The 24,463-nt window shown below is 50.4% G+C and overlaps 1 protein-coding gene across 1 annotated transcript; it reads right to left on the bottom strand.

Moving 5' to 3' along the window:
* On the bottom strand, nucleotides 1-23,489 carry LOC144250962 (protein-tyrosine kinase 2-beta-like). The gene is given in 26 exon segments (XM_077794119.1): nucleotides 1-216; nucleotides 1,758-1,838; nucleotides 2,029-2,166; nucleotides 2,768-2,814; nucleotides 4,123-4,148; nucleotides 4,383-4,417; nucleotides 4,561-4,704; nucleotides 9,619-9,721; nucleotides 13,406-13,610; nucleotides 14,428-14,517; nucleotides 14,686-14,789; nucleotides 15,869-15,981; nucleotides 16,220-16,320; nucleotides 16,434-16,515; nucleotides 17,104-17,201; nucleotides 17,603-17,653; nucleotides 18,408-18,454; nucleotides 18,781-18,820; nucleotides 19,363-19,480; nucleotides 20,108-20,211; nucleotides 20,718-20,790; nucleotides 21,114-21,254; nucleotides 21,686-21,740; nucleotides 21,931-21,993; nucleotides 22,996-23,174; nucleotides 23,463-23,489. Coding segments are annotated over 26 exon segments (2,481 nt in total).
* Between the last annotated feature and the right edge of the window lie 974 nt (nucleotides 23,490-24,463).

The raw sequence follows: 24,463 nt of genomic DNA, 5'->3' as shown, positions 1-24,463 counted from the left end.
TCACTCTGCAGGCAGGTGGGCCAGATTGGCTAGGACGTTGGCCTGATCCATGGCATCCAGCGGGTTCTTGGCGTCCACAGCCAGAGTGTGGGAGACCGTGAGCATCTGTCGCTTGCACTCCTCACTCAGGGAGGTCACGGCATTCTGCTGCGCCAGCCGCATTTTGTTGATGAGGTCTGCCAGGTCCTTGTTGAGCAGCTTCTGTATCCCCTCAATCTGTAGGGAAAGCACACAGAAAGGCGAGGTGCTTGGCCATGGGGAAGGGTACTGGCTGAGGTAGTCAGAAATCTCTGGGGATAAGGTGGGTCTAGGCCTGGCTGAATCCAGCCCCCCATACAGATTGGAGTGGGCATCCCAACCCCTAGCCAATCATGTGAGCATGGCCTGACCCCACCCCATATGCCATCAGGTAGCAACAACCATTCACACCACCAGCATTCAGTTGAACGGCCAGGGTCCACGTCCCTGTGCCGTTTTGTAACTCTCTACTGTCAAATCAAGAGATCTGGGATTTTTTTTTAACCACCACATGCCCAGAGCCTAGCACACTGAGCACATGAAACACAAGAGATGTTTGTTGAATGAGCGAGTGAATACATGGTCATCCCTAGGATACAGAGCTATCACATCACACCTGACTTCTCCTCAAGAAATTTTCCCTAAAGCTGTCTAGGTCCCTGGTGGCCATCTCAGCCCTCTGGTGGTACCAGCCTAGATGGGGTGCCTCTGTGGGCTACTGCTGCCACCCAGAGGCAGGTTGAGAAATGTCCCAAGTGTCCCTGCTCTGCCTTGCCTTGAGCAGGCAGATGGTTAGGGTGGTGATGGGATGGGCCACATGCCACATGGATCATGTGTCAGATGGCTGACCACGAGAGGCAGAGAATCCCAGGGCTCCATGGGAGGCCCACATTTGATTTCCAGACAGACAATCAACAAATGTCCAGTGGCCCTGGATCAGCTTCTTACAGCTGCAGTAACAAATGACCACAAACCCAGCAGCTCCGAGCAGCACAGGTCATTCCTTTACAGTTCTGCAGGTCAGACTTCTGAGCGGGCCCAATGAGGCTAACCCCAGGGTGCAGACTGGACTGTGTTCTTTCTAGACGTGGGCAGGGTGTTCCCTGCCTTTCCCTGTGTTGAAGCTGCACCTTCCAGAAGCAGTGTCCCTCTGACTTTAGTTTCTGTCATCACAGCACTTCTCTGACCTTCCTCCCGCTGCCCATTAATAAGGACACAGGCCCACTTGGGTAATCCACATAATCTCCCCCTCTCAAGAGCCTCACACAGATCACATTCCCCCGCCCCCTTTAGCCTTGTAAGGTAATGAGTTCACAGGTCCCAGGGATCAGGCTAGGTCCCTGGTGGACACCACAGAGCTGTGTCAGCAGGACACTGTGATTCCCAGGGCTTCATTGACGGGATTTCAATGAGACATTCACCTTGACCTTGGTCCAGTGAGTAGATAAAGGATAAAGGATGGGGAGGGGAGGCAGGCGTACCCTCTTGCACATCCGCATTCAATGAGAATACATGGCAATCTGAGACCCGATAGGAAATTCACCCCAGAATCTGGCCAGGCTCCTGGGGGCCTCTCAGCCCTCTGGTTGTTGCTGCCCAGACATGCTGTGCAGTCTCCTGATGGACAGAAATGGGGCTGCCCAGGTGGCCCAGGGGCCTCTGCTAGAAATGCAACTAGGAACAGGTGGAGGTATGGGGAGAAGGGACAGATTCGACACCATCTAGGATAGGACACCTACCTCTGTCCTCGAAGATGATGGCAAGGAGGGCAAGAGATCATCCACACTCCCAATGAGCTTCCTCAGGGTCAGCCCCACGTTCTGAGGGGAGGAAGGCGCAGGGCAGCTGTTAGCGCCTGCTGTTTTCTTTTCCAGAAAGCCCTGTTTGCTTTGGCCAGAGCACTTCTGGGGTTCCAGGACCAACTTCCCTTTAACCGTGGGTGGAGACACCACCCCCTTCTTCAGGGGTGACAGCCCCACCTCCTCGGATCCCTTCTGCCTGGGCTCTCACCTTCACCACCACCACGTAGCCCTCAAGGGGCAGCTGGCAGAGCTCATTCTTGAGATCCAGCACTGCCTGCACCAGCTCCATGACATTGAGGTACACCAGGTCATCGGTCCGGTCCAGGTTGGCTGTGGGCTGAATGGACTAAGGACAAGAAGCTGAGGGGGCTTGAGGGACCTGGGAGGACCCTGCTACCACTGCTGTTCTTTTGTGGGTAGGCAACTCAGCCACCAGCCCACCAGGAAGGACTCTTGTGGAGCAATAGTGACCTTTCCTGGGCCTGTATCCCTCCCTTCTGCCTCCAGGACAATGTCGGTCCAGCCAGGGAACCTAATCACGTTCTGGTGATGGCCTCACCAGACCCACGGAACCATCACCTAGCCTTGGGGTCCAGGTTGGTCAGTGCCCGTCAGTCATTCTAATGGGCAGTGGACATCGAGAACCACTGTTCTAGAGCAAAGAATACCAGTGGCCACCCAGGCTACTGCAAGGACGAGGTGGAGGGGGGTGCCAAAAGCTTAAGGGTGGCTCAAAAGAGAAAGGGACCACTCATCCTCCCCCAGGGCTGCACCTATGAGCTTTCCTCTGGGTCAGGCAGTGGGGACAGGAGCCTAGCTCTACCCCTGTTTCTACATGTACCAACTGATGTAGCCTGAGGCAAGGTGCTTGTCTTAAAGACCATAGTATTCAGTCCTGGGAATCCCCACTCTAATTCATATCCAGCCTTGGGGAAGCCAACACCTACCTGTGCCCCCAGTTGTGGTGGCTTCTGTGGGGGCCCTGTGAACTCTGCTGCAACGGGAAGGACAGTGAGTGAGTAAGTGGGTAGAGGGGTCTCAGCAGCTGGCCTTTGCCTTCATACCCACTGATGATCAAGCAAAGCCCTCTCCTCCATTATCAGGAGACTCCGGGGGTATTAGGCCCCAATCCCAGGAAGATGGCAGGGGAAGAGCATGCTGGCCTCTGTGGTTTTCTATAGAAAGAAAAAAAAATCAAAGTCACCACAGAGATGGGGTGACCTCATGGGAGTTCCAGCTCTGGCATGCTTCCTCCTTGATGGACACAGGCCCAAGGGACAGCAACACTCTGGCCTTGGCCACCCATGAAAAAGAAGCCTCACTCTCTACAGGCAATGGGGGTCCCTGGAGCCCCCACCCTGGTGTATCAGCTGCTCATGGGTAGATTTGTGAGGATGATATAATGATTTTCCTTGAGCATTTGGGGCTCAAATAAATGAAATACCAGCAGAGCCTTGCTATTCATGCCCACTCTGATGAACAAAGACACACACAGGCCCTGCGAAGCTGCTGGAAGGGAAAACACAGCATGGAAATCAGAACACCTGGTTCTGCTCACACCTCCGCCACCAAAGAGCCCTGCCACCCAAGACAGCACATCTGTATGCCCCCGGTCTCAATTTTCATCTGCAGAATAAGAGGGTTAGTTCTGAAGTCACCTGGAACCAGAGAGCCTAGGCTCACCCCTGAGCCGTGCTAATTAGCAGCTGGGTGACACTGGGCAAGTTATCAACCAGCTGGTGTCTCAGTTGCATCCTTTGTAAAATGGAGACACACTGCCTGTCTCTGAGTTGCTACAATACAAATGAGTTAATATTTGTGACTTGGCCTGTGCCTGGCTTGTGTTAAGTTCTCTCTGTCCATTGTCCTTGCTCTTCTTATCATTATCATCAGCTCCTCCCCCTCCTTTCCTTGACTTCAGCACGAGCTTCTGGAGAGATATCCTAGGCTTGGTCTCATTCATCCCTTGGGCTTGGAGAAGACCTAAGAAGTGGGGGAGGTGGGTGGAACTACTTAACCTTCCTCCACCAGAGTGAGGAGTGGAAAGGCGAGAATCACCCACTATGCCAAATAAAGGCAGGCAGGAGATGGACCGAGAAGAGGACCGAGGAGTTGCACAGAGCAGGGAGCAGCTCTCCACTGTAAGCTGACCCCCTTTGCACATGCCACATTAAAAACAAATCAAATAGATGGTTCTTAACATTGCAGGCATACTCTGCTGCTCCCTGCAAGGCAGTAAACAAAGATGGGGTACCACAGAGACCCAGGTGGGGACTCCCCAAGGAAGGGCAGGAACACCCACTGTAGCCGGCCTCCTTCTCTGGGGTCTACAAGGAAAGAAGGAAAGAGAACAGTCACTTCTACAGCTCTGGGACCACCCACTGACCCACCTCCCTCACCCTGCTCCACAGTGTGATTAGAGACTATGGCCATGGGGTGGGAGGGTCCCAAGATGGGCAGCCCCAAGGAGGAGACAGGCAGGCCCAGGGACTGGTGATTCCTGGGGCGACAAGGCCTTCCCAGGCCGTGGCTCTAAAAAGAGGCCTCTCCAGGAGACTTTCCAATGGGGATTTATTGTTCATGTAAACCATAGGGTCCTGCAGAGGAGACCAAAGGCAACAACTTAGGGTTCTGGAACTGAACACCAGAATGCACGGCATGTGTTTGTCCCAGTTAGTGGGAGGCAAAGAGGGCACAGGCAGAGCAGGGAAACCCCTTCCCAGGCTCCGCACAGGCTCACCAAGGACTTCTCCTGCCTCAGCCACTGGGAATCTTCCAGCCTCTGCTTCTGCTGCTTGTCCAAGATCTGCCACATCTTGATCTTCTCAGCCTCCCACAGCTGCTGGGCCTCTTCTCTGCTGCTGGGTTGGATGAAGTCCTCCTCCTGGGAGGACAGTGAGAGAAAGGAGAGATGCAATGAGCCCTATCCCAGGCTTGGAGGAGGGAAGGTCCCCAGAAGAGCCTCAGGGGAGCCACAAGCCTCGGCCTTGCAGCCACTTTTTTCTAGCTTGTTCTTAGCCCAGCAGCCCTATATGCAGACAGTTATTATCAGGTGTCAGCCTCACACATGGCCCTGGTGGCAGCAGGAATGATGAACCCCAGCACACACTGCTAAACATGCACCGTACTCAAGCTGCGACATGAACTGTCAACGACATTTTAACATTATATTTTCTCGGTTGGCATTGGTGATGTTGCTGTCATTTAATATATTTAGAAATGCAAAGCCAGCCTCTGGAAGCCCTTTGTTTTTTTTTCTCCATCTAAGTGCCATGCAACAGTCCTGGAAGCTTCATGGGATACAGGTGCAGCCTCCAGCTCTCTGGCATGTAGTCCCACTCAGCTTTGTTAAGGTAGCCACCAGGGTTATCTAACCACAGGCCAGAAGTGCAGGAGCTATGAGGCAAGATGAAGAATGAAATTTTAAAAAGCAAAGCTCTGCAGATCTCAAGGCTGGTGCTTTCTGTCCCCAGCTTTATTAACCTCACCCCGTTTTCACTCACCTGTGGGACTGTGGACCTACAGACCGAGCTGCTGAATGGAAAGCGCGGGTGTTTTCCTGTTTTTCCTCCTTCTTTTTATGGTTCAATTGTGTAATTATCTGTTTAGTCCCTCCAACTACTCTGTTTTCCTCCTGATGTACAGTGATCCCCTTAGCATCTGGGATGGAGGGAGAGTGCCAGGGGCGTCCTTTTGAGTACTCCCCAGGGAGCCTTTGCCAGTGGCAGGACTCAACCATGACAAGGAAGCCCACAGGCACTCCAGCTCATGCTATAGTCTGAAAGTGGTCCTCACAGTTCATGTGTTGGCTGTTTAATCTCCTGCACAACAGCGTGGGAGGTGGGGACTTTAAGAGACCACTAGGCCACGAGGGTTCTGCCTTCATGAATAGGTCAGTGCCACCAATGCATGGGTAGGCTAGTTAGCACAGGAGGGCAGACTGACAGAATCATGAGTTAGGCCTCCTTCCCTCATTTTCCCATACTGTTTTTCATCACATGGGTGATGCCTCTGCCAAGCTATGACACAGCAAGAGAACCCTCACCAGCTGTGGCCCTTGGTGCTGGACTTCCTAGCCTCCAGAATTGTAAGAGATCGATCTCTGTTCATCATACATCACCCAGTCTCCAGTGTCCTATTACAGCAGCACAAAATGAACTAAAACAGTTCCTTTCCTTCAAAGTGGCCAGTGCACACACAAATCATGTAAAGAAAATTCTAGAAAAACTCTATATACTTTTAGAAAGCTACAATCCCTGCCAAGCCTCTCAAAATAGTTTTCCCCGTATACCCTATAAAATAAACTTGAATATTATAGTCTAAAAACAGCTGTATTTGGACAGTTTACCTAGAGTTCATTTAGTTTCAGTTACCAATCTTGATTTCTAATAATACCTTCCCTACAAGTTACCGTTTTTGCTAAAATATTCCTTATTCAATGATCTATTTAGTACGTACTCACTAAGCAATACTATGAAGCAGGGATAGAACTGGGTGCTGGGAGAATAGTTATTTTAAAATAGGAGATGTTCCTTTTCTCATGGAGATCAGTAAACAACAGTTAGGCCAGTGTTGGGGCCAGACAATCAATCCTTCATTTCAAGGAAATTTCCTTGTAGGATGCAAAGCAGCCTCTGGCCTCCACCCTCTAGGTACCTGCAGCCCTCCCCACTGGGACAAACCTGACTCCAGACATTGCCAAGTGTCCCCGCAGAAGCAAAACACCTCAGCTGAGGATCACTGAGCTAGACCTTTTTAAAAGAAAACAGATTTCAGAATGTAAGGGTATTTTACAACCCTGAGATTGCTGAATATATAATCTACTTAACAGAGACAGAGTGCTATGGTTTGGGCATTGTTTGCCCCCCGGAGATTCATGTGCTGGATGGAGGCTGGGTTCCATGTGGCAGTGCCAAGGTGTTGGAACCTCCAAAAGAAATGGGGCCAGGTGGGACATAATTAGGCTGCAGGGGTGCCACTCTTACAAATGGTTTAATGGTCTCTCATGGGAGTGGGCCAGGTGTGGAAGGAGTGCATTAATTCTTGAGAGAGGGGACTGCTATGAAAAATGTTTCCCTCTTGGGATCTTGTTTTCTGTATTGCAAAGTGATCTCTCCTTCCTATATGTGCTCCCACTGTGATGCCATCCATAAGACTGTGATGTAGCCAGAAGGCTTTCACCAGAGCTAAGCACATATCAGTGTCTTATTCTTGGATCTCTGAAACTATGAGGTAAACAAACCCCTCTTCTCTATAAAGTATCCAGCCTCGGGAATTTTGTTACAGCCATACAAAAAGGAATAAGTACTCATTAAGCAATTGAAGCAGGCATACATCTGATACTCCAAAATTAACAAATTTTGAGGCAACAAATATGCTTGGTTAAGTGTCAATACCTGTAAACACAATGGTATGGCTGCCCCAGGTTATTGACAAATAGTGATAAAAAGGAAATAAGTGCCCCAGGTTCTATATACAGAGATAAGAATATCTAGGTGTAAGAAAAAAAAATACACAGACTGAGAAAGATTCAATGCAGAAAATATCAGTTACTGGAGTCCAGAAAATACTGTATAATTTTACAAATGCCACCACTTTCATGCTTTTGTGTTCCAAGATTAATCTTAGCAAAAACTTTAACGAACCAAAATTAGAAGACTCAACAGAACGAGTCTTTCAATTTCATAGTAAGACCAAAGGAAAAAATGAGAGCCTTTATAATCTTGAATCTCTAGGCTGGTTTTTCTGAAATACACTCTAGGTATTTTTCCCAGGTCATGGACAGTTAACACTCCCTTTGTCTTTTAAAATGATGTTCATGAGCCACGACACCTGCCAGCCTCGTCCCCCCCCCACCATATATACCCTTCCTTGCTCAAACCCCACCACACTTGCCCCTGCCTCTTCCATCCCTACATTCCAGTTTCTTCCAGTCCAAATTTTCTCCATCCTTCAGGCTCAGCTGAAAGCCAGCAGCAGGCAGGAGTCACTCTCCCCTCTGAACACCTGCTTCGTGGCCCCCACAACTTTATGGCTCACATTATTCGTGAGCCTACACTTGACCTGCTTCTTCTGACTGACTGAAAGCTCCTTGGAAGCAAAATCATGTTCCTCCTTCAGCACCCTGGACAGCGCCTTCAAGTGCACAGGCGCACTGTGGCCTGTGGAACTTCAGTACTGACTTGCGAAGACTCCAGGAAGAAGATGCTGCCATCCTGACTCTGTGGCATCCCACAGGCTCCCAGAAGAGCCAGGCCATGGGGCCCGTAGGGAGGAAAATTGTTGTTACCATTTCTGAGTGTTCCTTTAATGTTTCCAAGTGCCTTGCAGGGACCTCGTCAGCGCTTCACCTGGGGGAGGATTTCCTCAGTGTTTCTATCTATATTTTTAATCTTTTTTTTTGTTTGATTAAAGAAGTGCTTATTATGTTCTTGCAGGCAGATTTTTTTTCTTGGAAATTACTTCTAAACCTCTGACACAAAAGGTCATTTTTTCCTGCGGCACAGTCTGTCTTTATGGAAGGGAACAAAATCCTCCGGGTGGAGCAGGGCTTAGACAAAGGCCACGCAGCCCCTCACGTATACAAAACAGCTTCTTTCTAAAAGCACAATTTTTAAAGTAAAGCTCCCTAAAACTTAATTAATTATGGATAAAGAGTCGAGGGCAGAAGGGTAGAGAAACTGCATACTGCGTAAATTATAGTACTTGCTTAGAACCATAGTTTTATTGTTAAGCCTATGAAAAGATAGAAATTGTTTAAATTAATGTGAGAGAGAAAAATGAGGTAGGTTGGGGAAAATTTATTTCTCAACAGATCTCGCTGCCTGAAATTTGAAGCTACCATGGGCATTCAATTCGTTCCTAGATAAAGAATAACAGTACAGATATATGACAACATACTTGCCCAAAATTTCCAAATCTGTTATGATAAACACATATTCCCTTGCCCCCCAATTTTTTGAGACATATATCTTGAGCCTGAAATATCAGATATATATACAAGTTAGAGCTCAAATTATGAGTTTAGCCTGTTTTGTAATCCAGTTTGGTAAAATATGTCAAGATTTCACGGCAACAAACGGCAAGAGGTCATTGCATTAAAGGAGATGATTGGTGGCAAGTGAGCATCTGCTTTCAAGCAAAGATGGTTTTGCTATATAAGATATGACAATCAACAGATATTCTACAAAGCACTCAGGGTCTCACAGTCACTGATGACATAGTGATCACTGGGGAGGTGGCTTAGCCCCCTCTCTAGCAGTTCATGAGCCTGTAACCACAATACCCCCTAAGTTCCTTCCCACCCAGCACCACCTTTACAAAAGCAGCAGCAGTAGCAGCAGCTGCCAGGAAGACTTTCTTTTCTCTGATGGAGGAGAGATTTAACAATCAGGTAGGACGGCAGAGTGGGGCAGAACCTCCAGGGCCTTTTATTCTCCAGCACCACCAGGCCTGGCTGCACTCCACCCACCAGCCTCCACACTACTGCACTGCACCCTGCCTCTGGGGCTCAGAAAAGGAAGAGAATTTTACATCATTTGCCACAGCTCCAGTGTGGACAAGGGCAGTTCCAGATGGTGTCCAGCTGGTGTCCCCAGGAGCAGAGCCTAACTTCATCCCAACTTTGATATATTTGCAAAGGGAAGAGTCATAGAATACCTCGATGACTTGACTGGCACACAGAAGCATGGAGGGCACTCCCTGAGGCTGAGGATGTGGGGTTCCTAGTATCCAAGGCCACCTCCCTCCAGCATCCTCCTCAGTCTGGGCTGGGACTCAGCATGTAGTTCCCTCTTACCTGCATGCTGTGGCGCTTGAAGACATTGTGCCGGTGGAGAGGTGGGGTATGCAGCGAGTTAACGGGAGATGGGTACTCCATAGGGCTGGTGAGTGTAGGGGAGCTGGACACAGACCCTCAGGGACCTATTAAGGAGAAGTAAAGGAGCACAAGGCATAGGACAAGGCAAGGAGGGTGGACAATCAGCTGCTACAAACAGGAGCACAAAGAAGTGATACAAGAGCATCATGGGGGACACAGACTTGCTCTCTCAGAGTTGCTGAAGAATGTGATGTGGCATTTCCTTGGCCCTGTTGGAGACAACTGGTGGAGCATCATGGCCTCTCATCTGCCTAACACTCCCCCAGTGGTATTCTGCACACCCAGGGTCCATGCAGGCTGCTATTGAGACCATGACTCCTCCCTCGGGCCCTTTTCCAAACAGTTATGTTTCATAGTCATGTTACAAATTGACATATATGATTAGTCCATGGATAAGTAAATTCTCACACACATAGTTGTCCTTCCATATTCAAGGGGGATTCATTCCAGGACACCCTGTAGATACCCCAGATCTGTAGATGCTCCAGTTCCTTGAGCAAACTGGCATGGTATTTGCATGTAATGTACATATATCTCCCAGTATGCTTTAAATCATCTCTAGATTGCTTTTGCCATCTAATGTAATGTAAGTGCTACACAAATAGCTGGCATACAGTAAATTTATGGGAATGGCAAGAAAAAAGTCTGTACATATCCAGTATAGATGAGATTTTTTTTCTTATATTAATATTTTTGATTCCTGGTTGGTTGAATCCATAGATACAGAACACATGAATATGGAAAGCTAACTGTGTGTGTGTGTGTGTGTGTGTGTGTGTCTATGTGTAATTTTCAATAATTATATATAGTTATATATAAAATTTAAATAACATCACTATTTTAATTATGTTTAGTTTTTAAGGACATTGCTTCCACCTTCTGAATCAAAGCATTTTATTTTCACATAAAGGATTTATCTCTGGCTGAAGATGTGGCTCAAGTGGTGGCGCGCTCTCCTGGCATGTGTGCGGCCCAGGTTCAATCCTCAGCACCACATACAAACAAAGATGTTGTGTCTGCCGAAAACTAGAAAATAAATATTAAAAAATTCTCTCTCTCTCTCTCTCTTTTTTAAAAAAAGGATTTATCTGTTGGTTTTTGGTTTGGTTTACTCAGGCATGGGGCATTTCCTTGGGAAGAGTGGCCTGGGGGACCCCTCTGAGACAGGGTGGGGTATGGATCCTGAGGGCACCCTGCACCAAGTTGGGAGGACCTCAGGGATGGGAGGAAGTCCCTGGAGAGCCAGACTTAGCCCAACTGGGCAGCATAAGCCTGCTGTATCCCCAGCTCCCCACACTTCCTGCCTTCCTGTGCCTGCTATTGGTGCAAATCCCCTGTTTAGATTTCCAGTGTCCCAGTCAACTTCATGATGAAGGCCTGGGTTTCACTTGTCATTAAACAATTCACCATCTGGTTTCTGATGTGAGCAAATGGGCTGTGGATTCACCTCCCCCAACCCTCACCTGTTAGCCATTCTAGTGCCCCTCACCTTTCTGCCCCAATTCCATGCTTCTCAACCTGGGCATCACAGACCCCAGAGGCCTCTGGAATTACTGCAGAGGCTCCATCAATCCACTCGTTCAAATGGGTATGAGTGTTATGTTCTTTTGTTTTTATTTTATTTTTTTAAAGAGAGAGAGAGAGAGAGAGAGAGAGAGAGAGAGAGAGAGAGAATTTTTTAAATATTTATTTCTTTTGCAGTTTTTGGCAGACACAACATCTTTGTTTGTATGTGGTGCTGAGGATGTGGTGCTGAGAATCAAGTCCGGGCCACACGCATACCAGGTGAGCGCGCTACCCCTTGAGCCACATCCCCAGCCCCAGAGTGTTATACACTTTTGATATTGCCTGGTACTGTGTTTTCAAACACAATGTATTTTGCCGATCAAAGGATTCTAAAATTACGATTACATGGAAGAATTCTCCAAATTTGACCTTTAAAACAGCCCTTCCTACCCCTACAAGATTGGGAAACACTAATCAAAACCTTTATTTCCCCTAAAGAAAGGACCTGAGGGAGGCAGCTGGGGTCCTTTGGGTCTTTGAGTATCCTTCCTTTGCATCAGAGAAGCCTGCTTCAAACTGCATCAAGGTGGGGGGTTGGCCCATTGCCTCCGAAGGAGACACCTCTCACCTCAGGCACCCCATCATGCTCCCCTGGTTCTCCAGATCCCAGAATGGATTAAGACCACATACTCCTCAATCAGAACTTCTGCTCTCTCAAAGTACAGCTTTCAATACATTTCTCCTGGAACTCCCTGGCTTCGTCAATCTTCCCTGTGAGGGACAACGCAGATGAATTAGTCAGGAGAGCCAATGAAGGAGGAAAATAATTTTTATTTTGAGACAAGTCTTGCTAAGTTGCTTAGAGTCTCACTAATTTCTGAGGCAGGCCTTGAACCTGTAATCCTCCTGCCTCAGTCTCCCAAGTCACGGGGATTACAGGCGTGCAGTACTACATGCAGCCAGAGAGGATTACAGGCGTGCAATAACACACCCACCCAGAGAGGATTACAGGTGTGCAATACCACACCCAGCCAGAGAAGCTTTTTAAGCTAGAGGTTTTGCAGACTATGTTGGGGACCCTGCCCCACAAACAAATGCAGGGTCATCCCTGCTGCCCCCTGCCTGGACATTCCAAGCCTCCTCCTTGGTGGCCCTCCAACCAGCCAGTTTGTAGGGATAATTTTCTTGCCCTCACTAAAATTTGCCAACATGTTTATATTATATCAATGAGTAGTATTAACAACATGTTAATGTTGTTAAAGGTCAATTAAGCAAGAGATCTCCTAAAACAGAGGTCAGCAAACCATGGTCACAGGCCACATGTGGTCTCCCACCTATTTTTCTATGGCTTCAAATTAAAAATGGTTATCACATTTTTTTAATAATTGAAAAAAATAAAAATAAAATGATATTTTATGACACATGAAAATTATGAGAAATTCAAATTTCTTTGAATTTCTTATTGAAATTCTTATTGAACCCAGCTACCCCCATTCATTCACTACTGTCTATGACTGTTTTTAAGCTGTGGAGGCAGAGATGAGCAGACATCCCCAGCCCTTTTTATATTTTATTTTGAAATGGAGTCTCGCTGTTGCTTAGAGCCTCACTAAGTTGCTGAGTGTGGCTTTGAACTTGTATTCCTCCTGCCTCAGTCTCCCAAGCTGCTGGGATACAGGTGTGTGCCACCATGTCTGGCTGCACCAGACATTTTTTTATTCCAATAGAGAAAATATCTTCTAGGCACAGCATGAGCAAGGCACAGGGCTGGGTTGGAGATGCCCTGATGAGCAAGGCCTCCCCAGGCTCACCTTGTCTCTGAACTAGTATCTGACAGTGAACCTGGCCTCAGCTTTTCAGTCCCTGATGGAGCTGCTTCTGTACCGAGTGCCTCATGCTCATCATGCCTCTGCTGAAAGGACCGGTTCATTCCATGTGGTCATGTGGCTCAGTAATGATCAGCAGGGAGGTCTGGGTACACGTCCTGGCCATCTTGTCACTGCCTTGGGCAAGTCACTGACTTTGAACCTGAACTCTTCCATTCAGCAGATGGGAATGGGGCCACCTGCTGCATAGGCCTGAGGAGCCCCTGAGTGCACTGACTTAGCTGTAAACCTCTCAGTGCCACCGGTAGCAGCTTGCCTCTGGGGCAACCCAGCCAGCGCCCCCCCCCCACACCAGCTCCCCAGCCCGTGCTCACCTGAGGCTGCACACAAGCTCTGTGAAGTGGGGCCGGTCACTGGGGTCATAGTCCCAGCAGCAAGTCATGAGGGTGTAAAGGACAGGTGGACAGAGATCAGGCTTGGGCAGCCGGTCCGCTTTCTCCAGCACCCAGATGACATCCTCGTTTTCCAGCCAGAAGAAAGGCTGCTTCCCAAAGCTCAGGATCTCCCACATGCACACAGCTGAGGGCAGAGGGGGAAGGTCAGGCACCCTGCTGGGAAGTGGGCACCCCAGGGACACTATGGCCATTAGCACTTGGTCCCAGCAGGGAGTGTCTGTGTTATCTTGCAACTCCCTCTATGGCCACTGGGGTCTTACCCACCATGGTGGTCCACTCAGGGGACCAATGACCTACATCTGTGGTACATGAACCAGGGCTTCCCCTCCCTGACACCCTCAACATGGAGATGGCTGGATTCTGTAGGTTCAAGAGGTGGCCCATGTTGGAACCACCAGATCCTTCTTGGGAAGTTTAGGAGCTACAGTAGTAGGGCAGGCACCACCCCTTGCTGCCTGTATTATCATGGGCAAGCCCCTTACTGGTCTGAGCCTCAGTTTCCTTATTTGAAAATGGGGGTAACAATGATGAGGTTTATACTCAGCTGTGGGAGAACTGGCAGGTAACCTGAAGGGCTGTGTTTGGTGAGGTTTCCCATTCACACCCAGCTAGGCACTCTCCACTCCCTGCTTCTCCTTACATGAAACACCTGAGTTTTGTGTTTGAAGCTCCCTTACAAGGCGTCCCCACATTTGTCCTTGGAGCTGGTTGGTGGGGTCCATGCTTCTCATCAGAGCCTTTTACAGGAGGATGAACCCAGATTTTCTAGGCCAGTCCTTGGCTCATGTCACCCCTGACTCTACCACCACCTCCCGAACTCTGGGACTTCTCAGTGGCCACAGTGAAATGGGGTATTGTGGGTTCAGGGATCATCCTCCTCTTGGTCCAACCCACACAGAGAATTTGAGCCCATTTCCACACCCTCCTGAATTGCCTCGTACCAAACATCCAGATGTCACTGGCTGTCGTGAAGCGGCGGAAGTTAATGGATTCGGGGGACATCCATTTGATGGGGAGACGAGTCACAGAGGCTTGGGGTGAGCAAAGAGGTTTACAGGCATTATTAAGGGAAGAAAGATATAGAATTTTCCAGAAAAAACAGCCTACTGTCCAGAGGCTCATGGTCTGGGCTCCCCAGTTGTAGGCTCCTTCTGAGATTTTAGTTTCAGGGACAAAGCAGGGGCCGGAAGTTCCCTCACCCTTGTAATACTCGTCATCCTCAATGTATCAAGAAAGGCCAAAGTCCCCCAGCTTCACACACTCTGGGGAGGCCACCAGGATGTTCCGGATGGTGATATCCCTAGAGAAGGACGTGAGACCAGGGTGAGGCACTGCCTAGGACCCTGGGGCAGGTGGGAGAGCTGAAGGAAGGTTCCCAGCAGGTGAGTGCAGGAAGAGGTTGCATACAGGAAGCTTCCTTCGAGCTGAGCTCCAGCCTCGTAGAGGAGCTACTGGTACTGATGGCCTTGCTCCTGGCATGGCTCCTCACCCCAAACCAGTGGGCCTATTGGCTTCTCACAGGCAGCTCTGCTCCCAGAAGTCTGCTTCCGTTGTTAAAAAAGCTGACTTGAAAGCATGCAGGCTTAAGTACCCCAAGGGGCCCGGCCCATCATTCCACTCCCTTAGCCTACAGCCACTGACAGGGTTTACCTGATGCTCATGCTAGGACATGAGCTTCACAAGGACAAAGTTTGTCTGTTTTGGTCACAACTTTGTCCCAGAACCTAGGACAGTGCCTGGCATCCAGGAGGAGCTCCATAATATCACTGAATGAATGGATACTTCCTGGGTGGCTTTGCATAGGGTCAGGCACAAGGCCACACAGGCCACGTCAGTGGTGGGGAAGCACCTGGTAAGTGCCCAGGTCGTCTCCCGGGGCTATGTTCCCATGGCAGTAGCCTCCTCTCAGGGAATGGGAACAAGGCCAGGTGGGGAAGGGACAGCTCCACAGCCCCAGGGGCTGGGGAATGAGGGTAGTGCTGGGCCTCAACCTCAGGATCTCCAGGTGCTCTATTAGCTCAGATCCTCTTCCTGGACCCCTGGCAGCTAAGTGGGCAGGCTGGAGGAGGTGGAGCTCTAAGAGGGTGGGAGGAGGTTTCCTGGCATTGCAGGGGAGGGGCAGAAGGTCTCAGCTACAATCAGATGCTGAGCTTTGGAGTTGCTCTGGAGCTACTTCTAGTGACAGTTCTCTGAGGCCCACACAACTGTTTTGGCTTTTTAGTGAGAAAACACTTTGTAGAGGTGCTCAAGCGCTCTAAGCTGCTGGGTGCAGGCCCAGGCAGGAACTCCAGCTCCTCCCTGTGGGACTCTGGCCCTGCTCCTCAGTTTCCTCTGGGGTCATGGATGGGCTTGGCTTTCCTGCTGTCTCCGTGTACCCATCTGTGCACACAGCTGATGCTCTCCAGGTAGGCCATGGCTTTGCATATCTGCAGCGCGTACAGGACAAGGGTGGGCACCTTCAGGGAGTTCTTATTTCACTCTAGATAGTGGCCTAGCTGTGGGGAGGGAGGTGCCATCAGGACCCCAGCATGGAGCCAGGGCTGCTGGCAGCCACTGACCCTCCCCTTCCTCTGGGGGCAAACCCCAAGTCAGCAAGACGTTCTGGCGACTTCCTCTATCAATAAGGCCTCTGCTTCTGCTGAGTATGGAAGGCAGAAAGCTTGGAGAAGTGTCCTTTGCTCCCTTGGTGTCTCAGCTATCTTCAGGGTGCCTGGCCTGCTTCCTCCAGCTCACCTCCCTGAAGGAGTACAGTTCCATGATGATCCAGGTGGGCTCCTCTTCGAAGATGCCAATCAGCTTCACGATGTGGGGGTGGTTGAGATTCTTCATGATCACTGAAGTGGGAGCAGGAGGTCACACAGGAGAATGGGGGAAAGCTGGAGGAGAACCCACCCCTCTCCTCTCCCTTAGAAGGCCAGGAGTCTGGGTACCACCCAGGCGTGCCTACCTGCCTCCCTCATGAACTTCTTATTGTCCAGGGTGCAGTCCTTCTTGCAGGTCTTGACAGCCACATTGAATTTCTCCCCTTTCTGCAACAAGGGGGTTTAGGGAAGCTTGGTCCAGCCTAGTGCTCAAAGGAAACCGTTCCCGCCCTGGCCTCAGCAGGGCCTTCCCACAGACTTTGCCGACTGCTGAGGGGTGAGGCGATCTGGCCTCTGCAGGACACACCACCCCTTCCTTTCTTCCATTTCTCTCCCCTTTCCCCTTCCCTTACTCTTCTTCCCCTTTCTTCTGGACCAGGCTGGGTTAGAACCAGAATGGGGTTTGGAGATCAAAGAGCTCAAGCTCAGCTGTGTAGACCAGGATGCTGAGATGAGGGACCGCGTGATCTGCCCTGGTTAGCTGGTGACCACAGGCCTTCATGAAATGCGGGCTGCCTGGCCCTGTTCTATCTACACTTGGCTTCAAACTGTGCTTCCTTACTTCCCTGCCCACACTCCGGCACTACCCTCCCCAGGCTTGTTGAGGATAGCCAAAAAGGCGAAGCCTGTCCAACCAGAGGTGCCCTGGATGAACTCCCACTTGGCTGGGTCCACCCTCCTGCCTCCGTGTATTCTCCTACCAAAGCCTCACCCCCAGACAGGTGGACAAAGAGTTGTGAAGAGTCTGGGACTCGCATGATTTGTGTGGACCCCTTCAAAGACCTCCCCAAAGAAGCCTTCTCCTAGAATACAGTTCAGAATCACATCCTCATGGGCAATGCTGTACTGTGGACCTGCACAGATGGAGAACACAGCCTCTGGGCACACAGACTAGCTGGTATCCCCTGGTGCCCCAGAACCCCATAAAACCTCAGCCAAAATGCACAGGCTGGGCTGGGAAAGCAGATCTAGAATATTCCACTGCCTCAGATCCATGGAGGAACCATCACCCCGTTTCCTGGATCCCAGGCCCATGTTCTTAGAACTCGCATATCCCACAGACATACAAAAGCACACAATCAATCAGAGGAGGAGCTCATCTTGCAACCCACAAGAGCCCGGGTTGGCTGCTGCCTGAGCACACTTGAGGCAGGAGGAAGAGAGGGCAGGAAGCTCCACAGTGGTGTCCCAGGAATCCCCATCATGTCACTTCCCAGAGCCCTGACTGGTCACCTTGGTGGGGTCCAGGACCTACCTCCCAGCCAACTCAAGGTCTCCTCGGGAATCTCTGCATAGATGTCTGACTCTGGAACGACAGGATGATGCCCAACACACAGGTGAGATGCCTCATCAGGCAAGGAACCTGGGTGTGGCTCCCACCTGGAGCCCAGCGCAGCCAGAGGTCAGGGTACTGAAGGGGGGAAGCTGGGAAAGTCCGCGGCTCCTGTCCCAGGCTTTGGGGCAGCCACTGAGCCTGGGGTGTCTTGGCTCAAGTCTCTCTTTTGTTATCTAGGGCAAATCCATCTCCTTCAAACATTCCTATTACCCATTTAACACCATTATGAACTGGGTGCTTGTGTCTCGAAGTCCTAACTCACAATTTGATGGTTTTAGGATATGCAGCTTGGAGGGGCAATTAGATGAGGTCAGGGAGTGGAGCCCCCATTACAAGATTAGTGTCCTTATAAGAGGAGGAATGGCCACCAGAGTTCCTTCTCTCTGCACCACAGGAGCACACAGTGATAAGGCAGTCACCTGAATCTGCTGGTTCCTTGACCCTGGGCTTGCCAGCCTCTGGAACTGTGAGAAATCAATGTCTGTTTGTAATCATGTGGTCTGTGGATTTTGTTTGGGGCCACCTCTTGTTATGACAAACTGAGTGTGTGTACTGACTACTCAATACATGCTTGCTATTACAAATGGCAATATTTTAAAGCCAGCGCTGAGAAGGGATAGGAAAGGTTGTTTTCTGTAACTTGGAGGGAATGGTCAGAAGAGCAGGCACAGGAACCAAACATGGGGAGGTGGGCACAGGCCGTGGGCAGGGTGGGCAGGCTTACCTATGCTGCAGCTTTCTGAGAGGTGGGACCACTTCACTTCCAGGTTACTGCAGGAGGTGAGAGGGCAGGAGACAGTGAACACAGAGCTTGCAAAGCTCCCCCAGAGCTTTGGTCCCCCTCACCCACCGCCCAATAGCAGAAGCAGCCCACCTGGCTGCAACAAGCTGGGGCATGGCCTGGGCCTGGGATGGGGCTCAGCAGCAATCCTCCCAGGATGTCACCAGGGGGAAACATGGAGGACAACACACTGTGGGAAAGGCCAGGGTCTAGAGTTCTCTCAAATATGAGGGGGTGGGGGCACCCTGCTTGTTCATCCGCCTCCCAGCACACACTGGCTGAGCTCAGGGCCCTTTCAAATCCCCACTGTACTCACAGGGTAGGGATCTGGGGCAGGCTGTTCCGCTTCTCACCATCTGGAGAGAGAGGAGGGGAGGAAAGATTGGAGCCAGGAACACATAGTCTGGGATGGATGGAGGGCCTTTCACTGTTCCACAAGGAGACCCCTCCCCACCTTCTGTCCCCTCTCAGCATCAGGGTGGAAGCTATGTAGGCCTTGGGCCAGAATCAGATCCTCCTTGTAGGCTTCCTCCTGCCAGCACCCCGTGATCCATCTCAGACCTATTTGCTGACCCTGGTCCCAAAATGAGGAAGGTCCACCCATGTCCTAGCAATGGCTCTGATCTCCCTAGTACTACAAATGCAGCTCTTCCAGAAGCTGGCCTCTATAAAGCTCTGACCAGCAGGACCAGGGGTGGCTGACCAGGACCAGGGCCTGTAGCTGGCGATCCAGGATGGCCCCACAGGAAGCACCTGCAGGGCTGCTTGAGCGCCTCCTCACACCCCTGAAGAACGCATTTGCTCAAGAGCCAATGGCTCCACGCCCCGATGCCTCCACATCGCCCTGCAGGCTTGGCTCAGTGTGCAGCTGTCCACTGTGCCTTTCAGAGAAACCTACCTTTCTTGGGATGGATGATGAGAGAGCCTTTATGTTCCCCCTGAAGCCGGCAATAACCATCTATGAGGTCAGCCATGTTCTCAGCCTCTGCCAGAGACGAGGTTTTAATGGACAAAGACTGCAGAGAAAAAGCAAGTCAAAGGTGAGACCTCAAGCCTTGGCTACACTGTACCCCCTAGTGCTGCTTGAGAGGCTGCAGGACCCCCATCCCCAACCATGCTGCAGGATCCCCAGCCCTAACCCACACTTCCTCTGGGCTCTGCTGGCCTTCCCTGTTGCCACTAGGGAACGTGCTTGTGCTCCCTCTTATGGACCACCCTGAGCTCTGGGAAGACCAGTGAGAAAGCAGGATGCCTCGTACCACATGGGGTGCTCCCTATGTAAAGCAGAAACTGAGAAATGGAAAACAGAGTGAAGCAGGGACAGACTGGGGAGAGCAGAGATAGATGCTCTGCAGTTGGAGGTCTCTGATTCTTCCACCATGAAATCCCCCCGTCCCTGGGATCTTGACCTATAAGTCATTTTTCACTTGGACAATATTAGACCCCACTTCTTTCCTGACATTAAAATAAAAATACAAACCATCATCCCAGCACCTTGGTGGGGCATGGGTGCAGTTTTCTTAACAAGATCCCCAAAGTCACTGAAGCCCTGGCTTCCTGCTTGCCACAGTCATGTCGACCCAAGGGCATCCTAACCCATAGTGATACCTCTGAAGAGACTCCAGGTGTTCATACAGGCTTACCTGGGGTGCGCCTTCAATGCCCAGCTGCAGGACAGCCTGGCCCTCCTCCAGCAGGAGGCACCTGATGGACCTGATTTGCTTGAACTCAACCAGGCAGGTGGGCTGTGGATAAGAAGGGGGCCTTAAGAGCATCCCATTGCTGGGATCAGGCAATACAGATGGGTCAGGAGAGGGAGGGAGGAGCGACTGGGAGTCTCTCTGCAGATGAAGGGAGAAAGTCTGGAAGGATCATCGAGTCCAAGCCCTCACCTTTGAGAAGAGAAAATGGGTTGTGGAGAAAGACAGGACTTGCCCAAGGTCATATGTCAAGGTGGCAGTAGAGTCAGAACTGGACCCAGAACTGCCTCCCTTTGCCACTTACAGAGCTACTCTTCTCTCTGTACCAGGAGAATGCCAAGCACATCCTTTTCTCTCTCTCTGCACCTATGTCTGCAATAAGGAGCCATCTGCCCAAGCTACCATCCCCAAACACTGTCCACAAAGCTCATGCCAAGGGCATGGCTCTCTGCTTTCAGAAACGGGGGAAGAAGAATGATTGGTCAGACAGAGAAGGAGTTGGAAATCTAAGACCCTGAGTCAGGGGCTGGCATGGCCTCAGTGCTCTCTTCCTTTGCATCTTGACTTGTCAGCTGGCAGATGCCTTTGGGGCCAATGACCAGGTCCACCGTAATGTTCCACCCTTGCTGGAATAGAGGAGAGAGGGGCTGTTACCTCTGTTCTGCCACCTGGTGTGTTGACACTCTAAGAAAGGCTCATTAAGCTAGACAGGGACCACTGTCTCTACAGCTCACCCCTCTGGATAACTGCCCACCTGCCCACCTCCCACAGCTGGAGGCAAACATTCAGCTCCCTGCTCCGCACATGGATTAACATGAGTTCCGCCATAGGCAGGTAACAGCAAGGCCCTGCTGCCTGAATTCTGTTCCTGGCCCCAAATAGCTCCCTGGCCCCCTAGCCTGCCAGGCCTAGAACCAGGCCCAGAGAATATAAGGAGACTGGTCATTACAACAAGTTCACAGTGATAGGTCTACTGATCGATGTTAGCAAAGCCCACCAGGGTGTTGAAGAACTTCATGACACACTCCTCCTCCCGGAGTGAGGCGTACTGCTGGAAGGTCTGCTGGATCATCTTCCGGAACTGCTTGGGCTGGGGAGAGGTTGGCAGTGCTGAGCCAGGCCCTGCCCCTCCTGGCACCTGTCCTTCCACTAGGTCTGACTGAGAGGATGCCCATGCTGGAAGATGCCCCCAGGGCTCCTGCCATGACAGTAACACTGACCTGTTCCTCAAACCACACTCAGTGGTCTCGGGTGCCCATCCTAACCCTGAGCGGGAGGCAGGGAAGTCAGCCTCCCAGGGCTCAGGCTGCCTCTTGGGAGGCTAGAGCCAAGCACAGCCCATCCTGATTCTCCACCACAGAAGTGGCCCACTGGGGGCATTTGTCTGTCCTATGTCCTGGCTCAAGACAGCGCAGATGCCCCAGCTTCTTTGAGGATCCCCAGCCCAATCCTTGTATTTCTAGCCCAGGGGATCTGCACAAAGAAAGGTTTTCTGGGCCCCTCACCCTTTGATTTTCTCACCTTTAAATTCTCCTGCATCTGCTTTGGGAAAAACAGGTCGAGTCCCACTTCTTTTCTGAAAACAAGAAAACAGAAGCAGCATTTGACTCTCCTTCCCTCCAGCTCAAGACTTCTGGCTAGTCGGGAGGAGGTACCATGGCTTGGGGATAAGGCCCTGACTATCCCACTCTGGTCCAGGGCTGAGTGGGAAAGGAGGCTCTGGAGGGAAGGAGGGGAGGCGGGTCAGGAGGCAGCCCTGCACTTACTCCAGGAGCTCGAAGTTGGACTTCTTGTCAAGGCCGTTGTGGGGCATGTCCTTGAAGAACCGCCTGGAGAGAAAGGAGTCATGGAGGGGAGAGTCAGTAACTGGAGAAGAAGGCCATCAGGGCCTTAAAATAAAATAAAATAAAATAAAAGTCACTCATGCCCAGATATTGGCCTGGAGGCCCTTCCCCTTCCAGAGGTGGGATTCGCCAGGAGGGAGCAAGGCGGCAGGGGGCTAAAATTGGATCTTTAGGAAACAGCAAGGACAAGGAAATCCCACAGACTTTGTTCCCAGAAAGGCACCATCCTCGTGCTCTGGGAGACCCAGCTCCTGAGCTGTGGGCTCTGAGGCTGAGGAATAAGATGGTGGCCAAGCCCAGGAGGCCGGGGACACCACCTGCACCTTAAGGTCCTGGGATCCTGGGCACTTTCTTTTTACCTATTTGCCATCTCTGAAATGTGTGCATATGTTTGTGTGTTCACCTAAACAATTATTAAATGAACATGTTAAAATTTTTGAATTTGTAAAAGAAAATATAAATAATCCATAATTCTACCAGCAGAGGTGGCATCTATTAATATATGACACATCTTCTTCAAGTCCCATTTCTCCTAAAAATATATGCATTCATGAAAACTTATAGGTACTGTCAGATGCCACATAATGACCTTTTTGTCAACAATGGACCACAGATATCATGGCAGTCTCATAAGATTACTCACCTAGAATCATAGCTGTCTTTGTTTGCGTAAATGGACTCTATTTTTGTTAATGTGAAGGTCATACCTGTGATAGGTGGTCAGACTCTGGGTGATGCAGGGAAGCTCGAATCTCGAGGAGGAAGTGGGTCCCTCCATCCTCCCTATCCTTTACTCCCCTTCACCATAGCATGACATTATCCCAACTGGGAACATTTCTGGATACAGATTTACTGTGAGTCCACATCAGGCTTTAAAAATTCATGCATTAGATATTGTAGGAGGTCTAAGTCTAGGATGCCACTTGGATTTTCTAGAAGATTCTGAGGATTGGGAGTGCTGTGGGGAGGACCACCCCACATTCCTACCTCCACTCGGCCTCTACGTGTAGACATTCATACTTGTCCTGCACCTCACCCACCTTCATCTGGGGGTGAAGCCAGTGGATCTCATCTGACTTCATGTGCTTTAGCCTCAGTCCATAGCACTCAGCCAGCTGGATGTTGGGCCCAATCCACCCACTTAGCAGGATGGAGGTGATGATCTCCTGCAGAGAAGAGAGGGACACAACTCAGGGGTGTTCCTTGCTGGGCTCCCCAGGGTGTGATTCTCTAGGGTGGGATTCTGCCTTAACAATGTACTTGTTTCTGATTCCCTAGCACTTAGTGCAAGATGTGGTACACAGTGAGCTGTATTGTGAATGAACAAATGCTGTTCATTTAGTCAAAATGAGACAGAGACAGAACTGAGGAGACAGCACAGGTGCTGTGCTTCTGCACTGCATTCCAGTTGAACCAGTTAATACTCATTGAGCACCTTCCATGTAAAAAAGCACCTTCTTAATGGTTCCCAAGTTCACCATCCTTACTGAGTACCAGACCAGGCACTGCTAGATACTTTACACACACATGATTTCACTGAATCTGTACAACATGGGGAAACAAGCAGGTGTCACTGTCCTTGTATGACAGAGAGGAAATTGATGTAGGTCACACAAGCCATGGTATTAGGCTGGGATTTTTGTACCCTGGCCTGCTAGACTCTAGATTTCTACTAGGCCAAGCTGATTCACTGGGATGATGGAGAGGACAATACAGAAGGACAAGACTCACCTCAAGGGAGCAAGTGACACAGTCCCTACACAAGAAGTATGGTCATAGGAAATGAAGATATGACAAGGTGGCCTCTAGTTAACTGGGCCACTTACCCACAGCCTGATGTTCTAGCTTCCTGGCCAGAGCCAGAGCTGGATTGACACGAGGGCCACTTGGGCAGCTGGCTGCCTGAATGTGAACCTCTGAGGCCTTGCCTTGTTCTGACATCACTTTTGCAACATTTTTGCTCAAGCCTCTCATGTGGTTCCACACATAATGGGTGATTGGAGCCCACTCTTGACAGCAGAGAGATGGCTCAGATGCAAACTTAGAAGCCCGCAGGCACTGACCTATCCTGTTGGATGGCTTGGCAATGTGAGAGATGGATCAATGCCCAGGCAGTTGCTGTTCTGACCAGGAAGAGCAGAGGCAGTTTATTATTTAGATTTCATGATTTTTTGTTGTTGTTATTTTTTTTACCATGCCTCCCAAGAAGTTCTCTAATTTAGTAAATGAAATGCTGCTGCTGGTAGCAGGCCTTTCCCAGGCCCCTGAGGCCCAGCCCCCAGGTAGCAGGCCTTTCCCAGGCCCCTGAGGCCCAGTGCCCAGTTCTTTGTAATGCATGTCAAAGTGGCCAGCTCACTAGGCCATGAAAGCATGCTTGCGGTTTTCCTGCTTGTCTGCCTGAGACATATGTGTTCCACAGGAACGCCAGGAACGTCTTGACCTTTTTCTGCTCTGG

Source organism: Urocitellus parryii, chromosome Y, assembly GCF_045843805.1.
Source record: "Urocitellus parryii isolate mUroPar1 chromosome Y, mUroPar1.hap1, whole genome shotgun sequence".
In the NCBI taxonomy this organism is placed as follows: Eukaryota; Metazoa; Chordata; class Mammalia; order Rodentia; family Sciuridae; genus Urocitellus; species Urocitellus parryii.
This window is presented reverse-complemented; position numbering and strand designations above follow the sequence as displayed.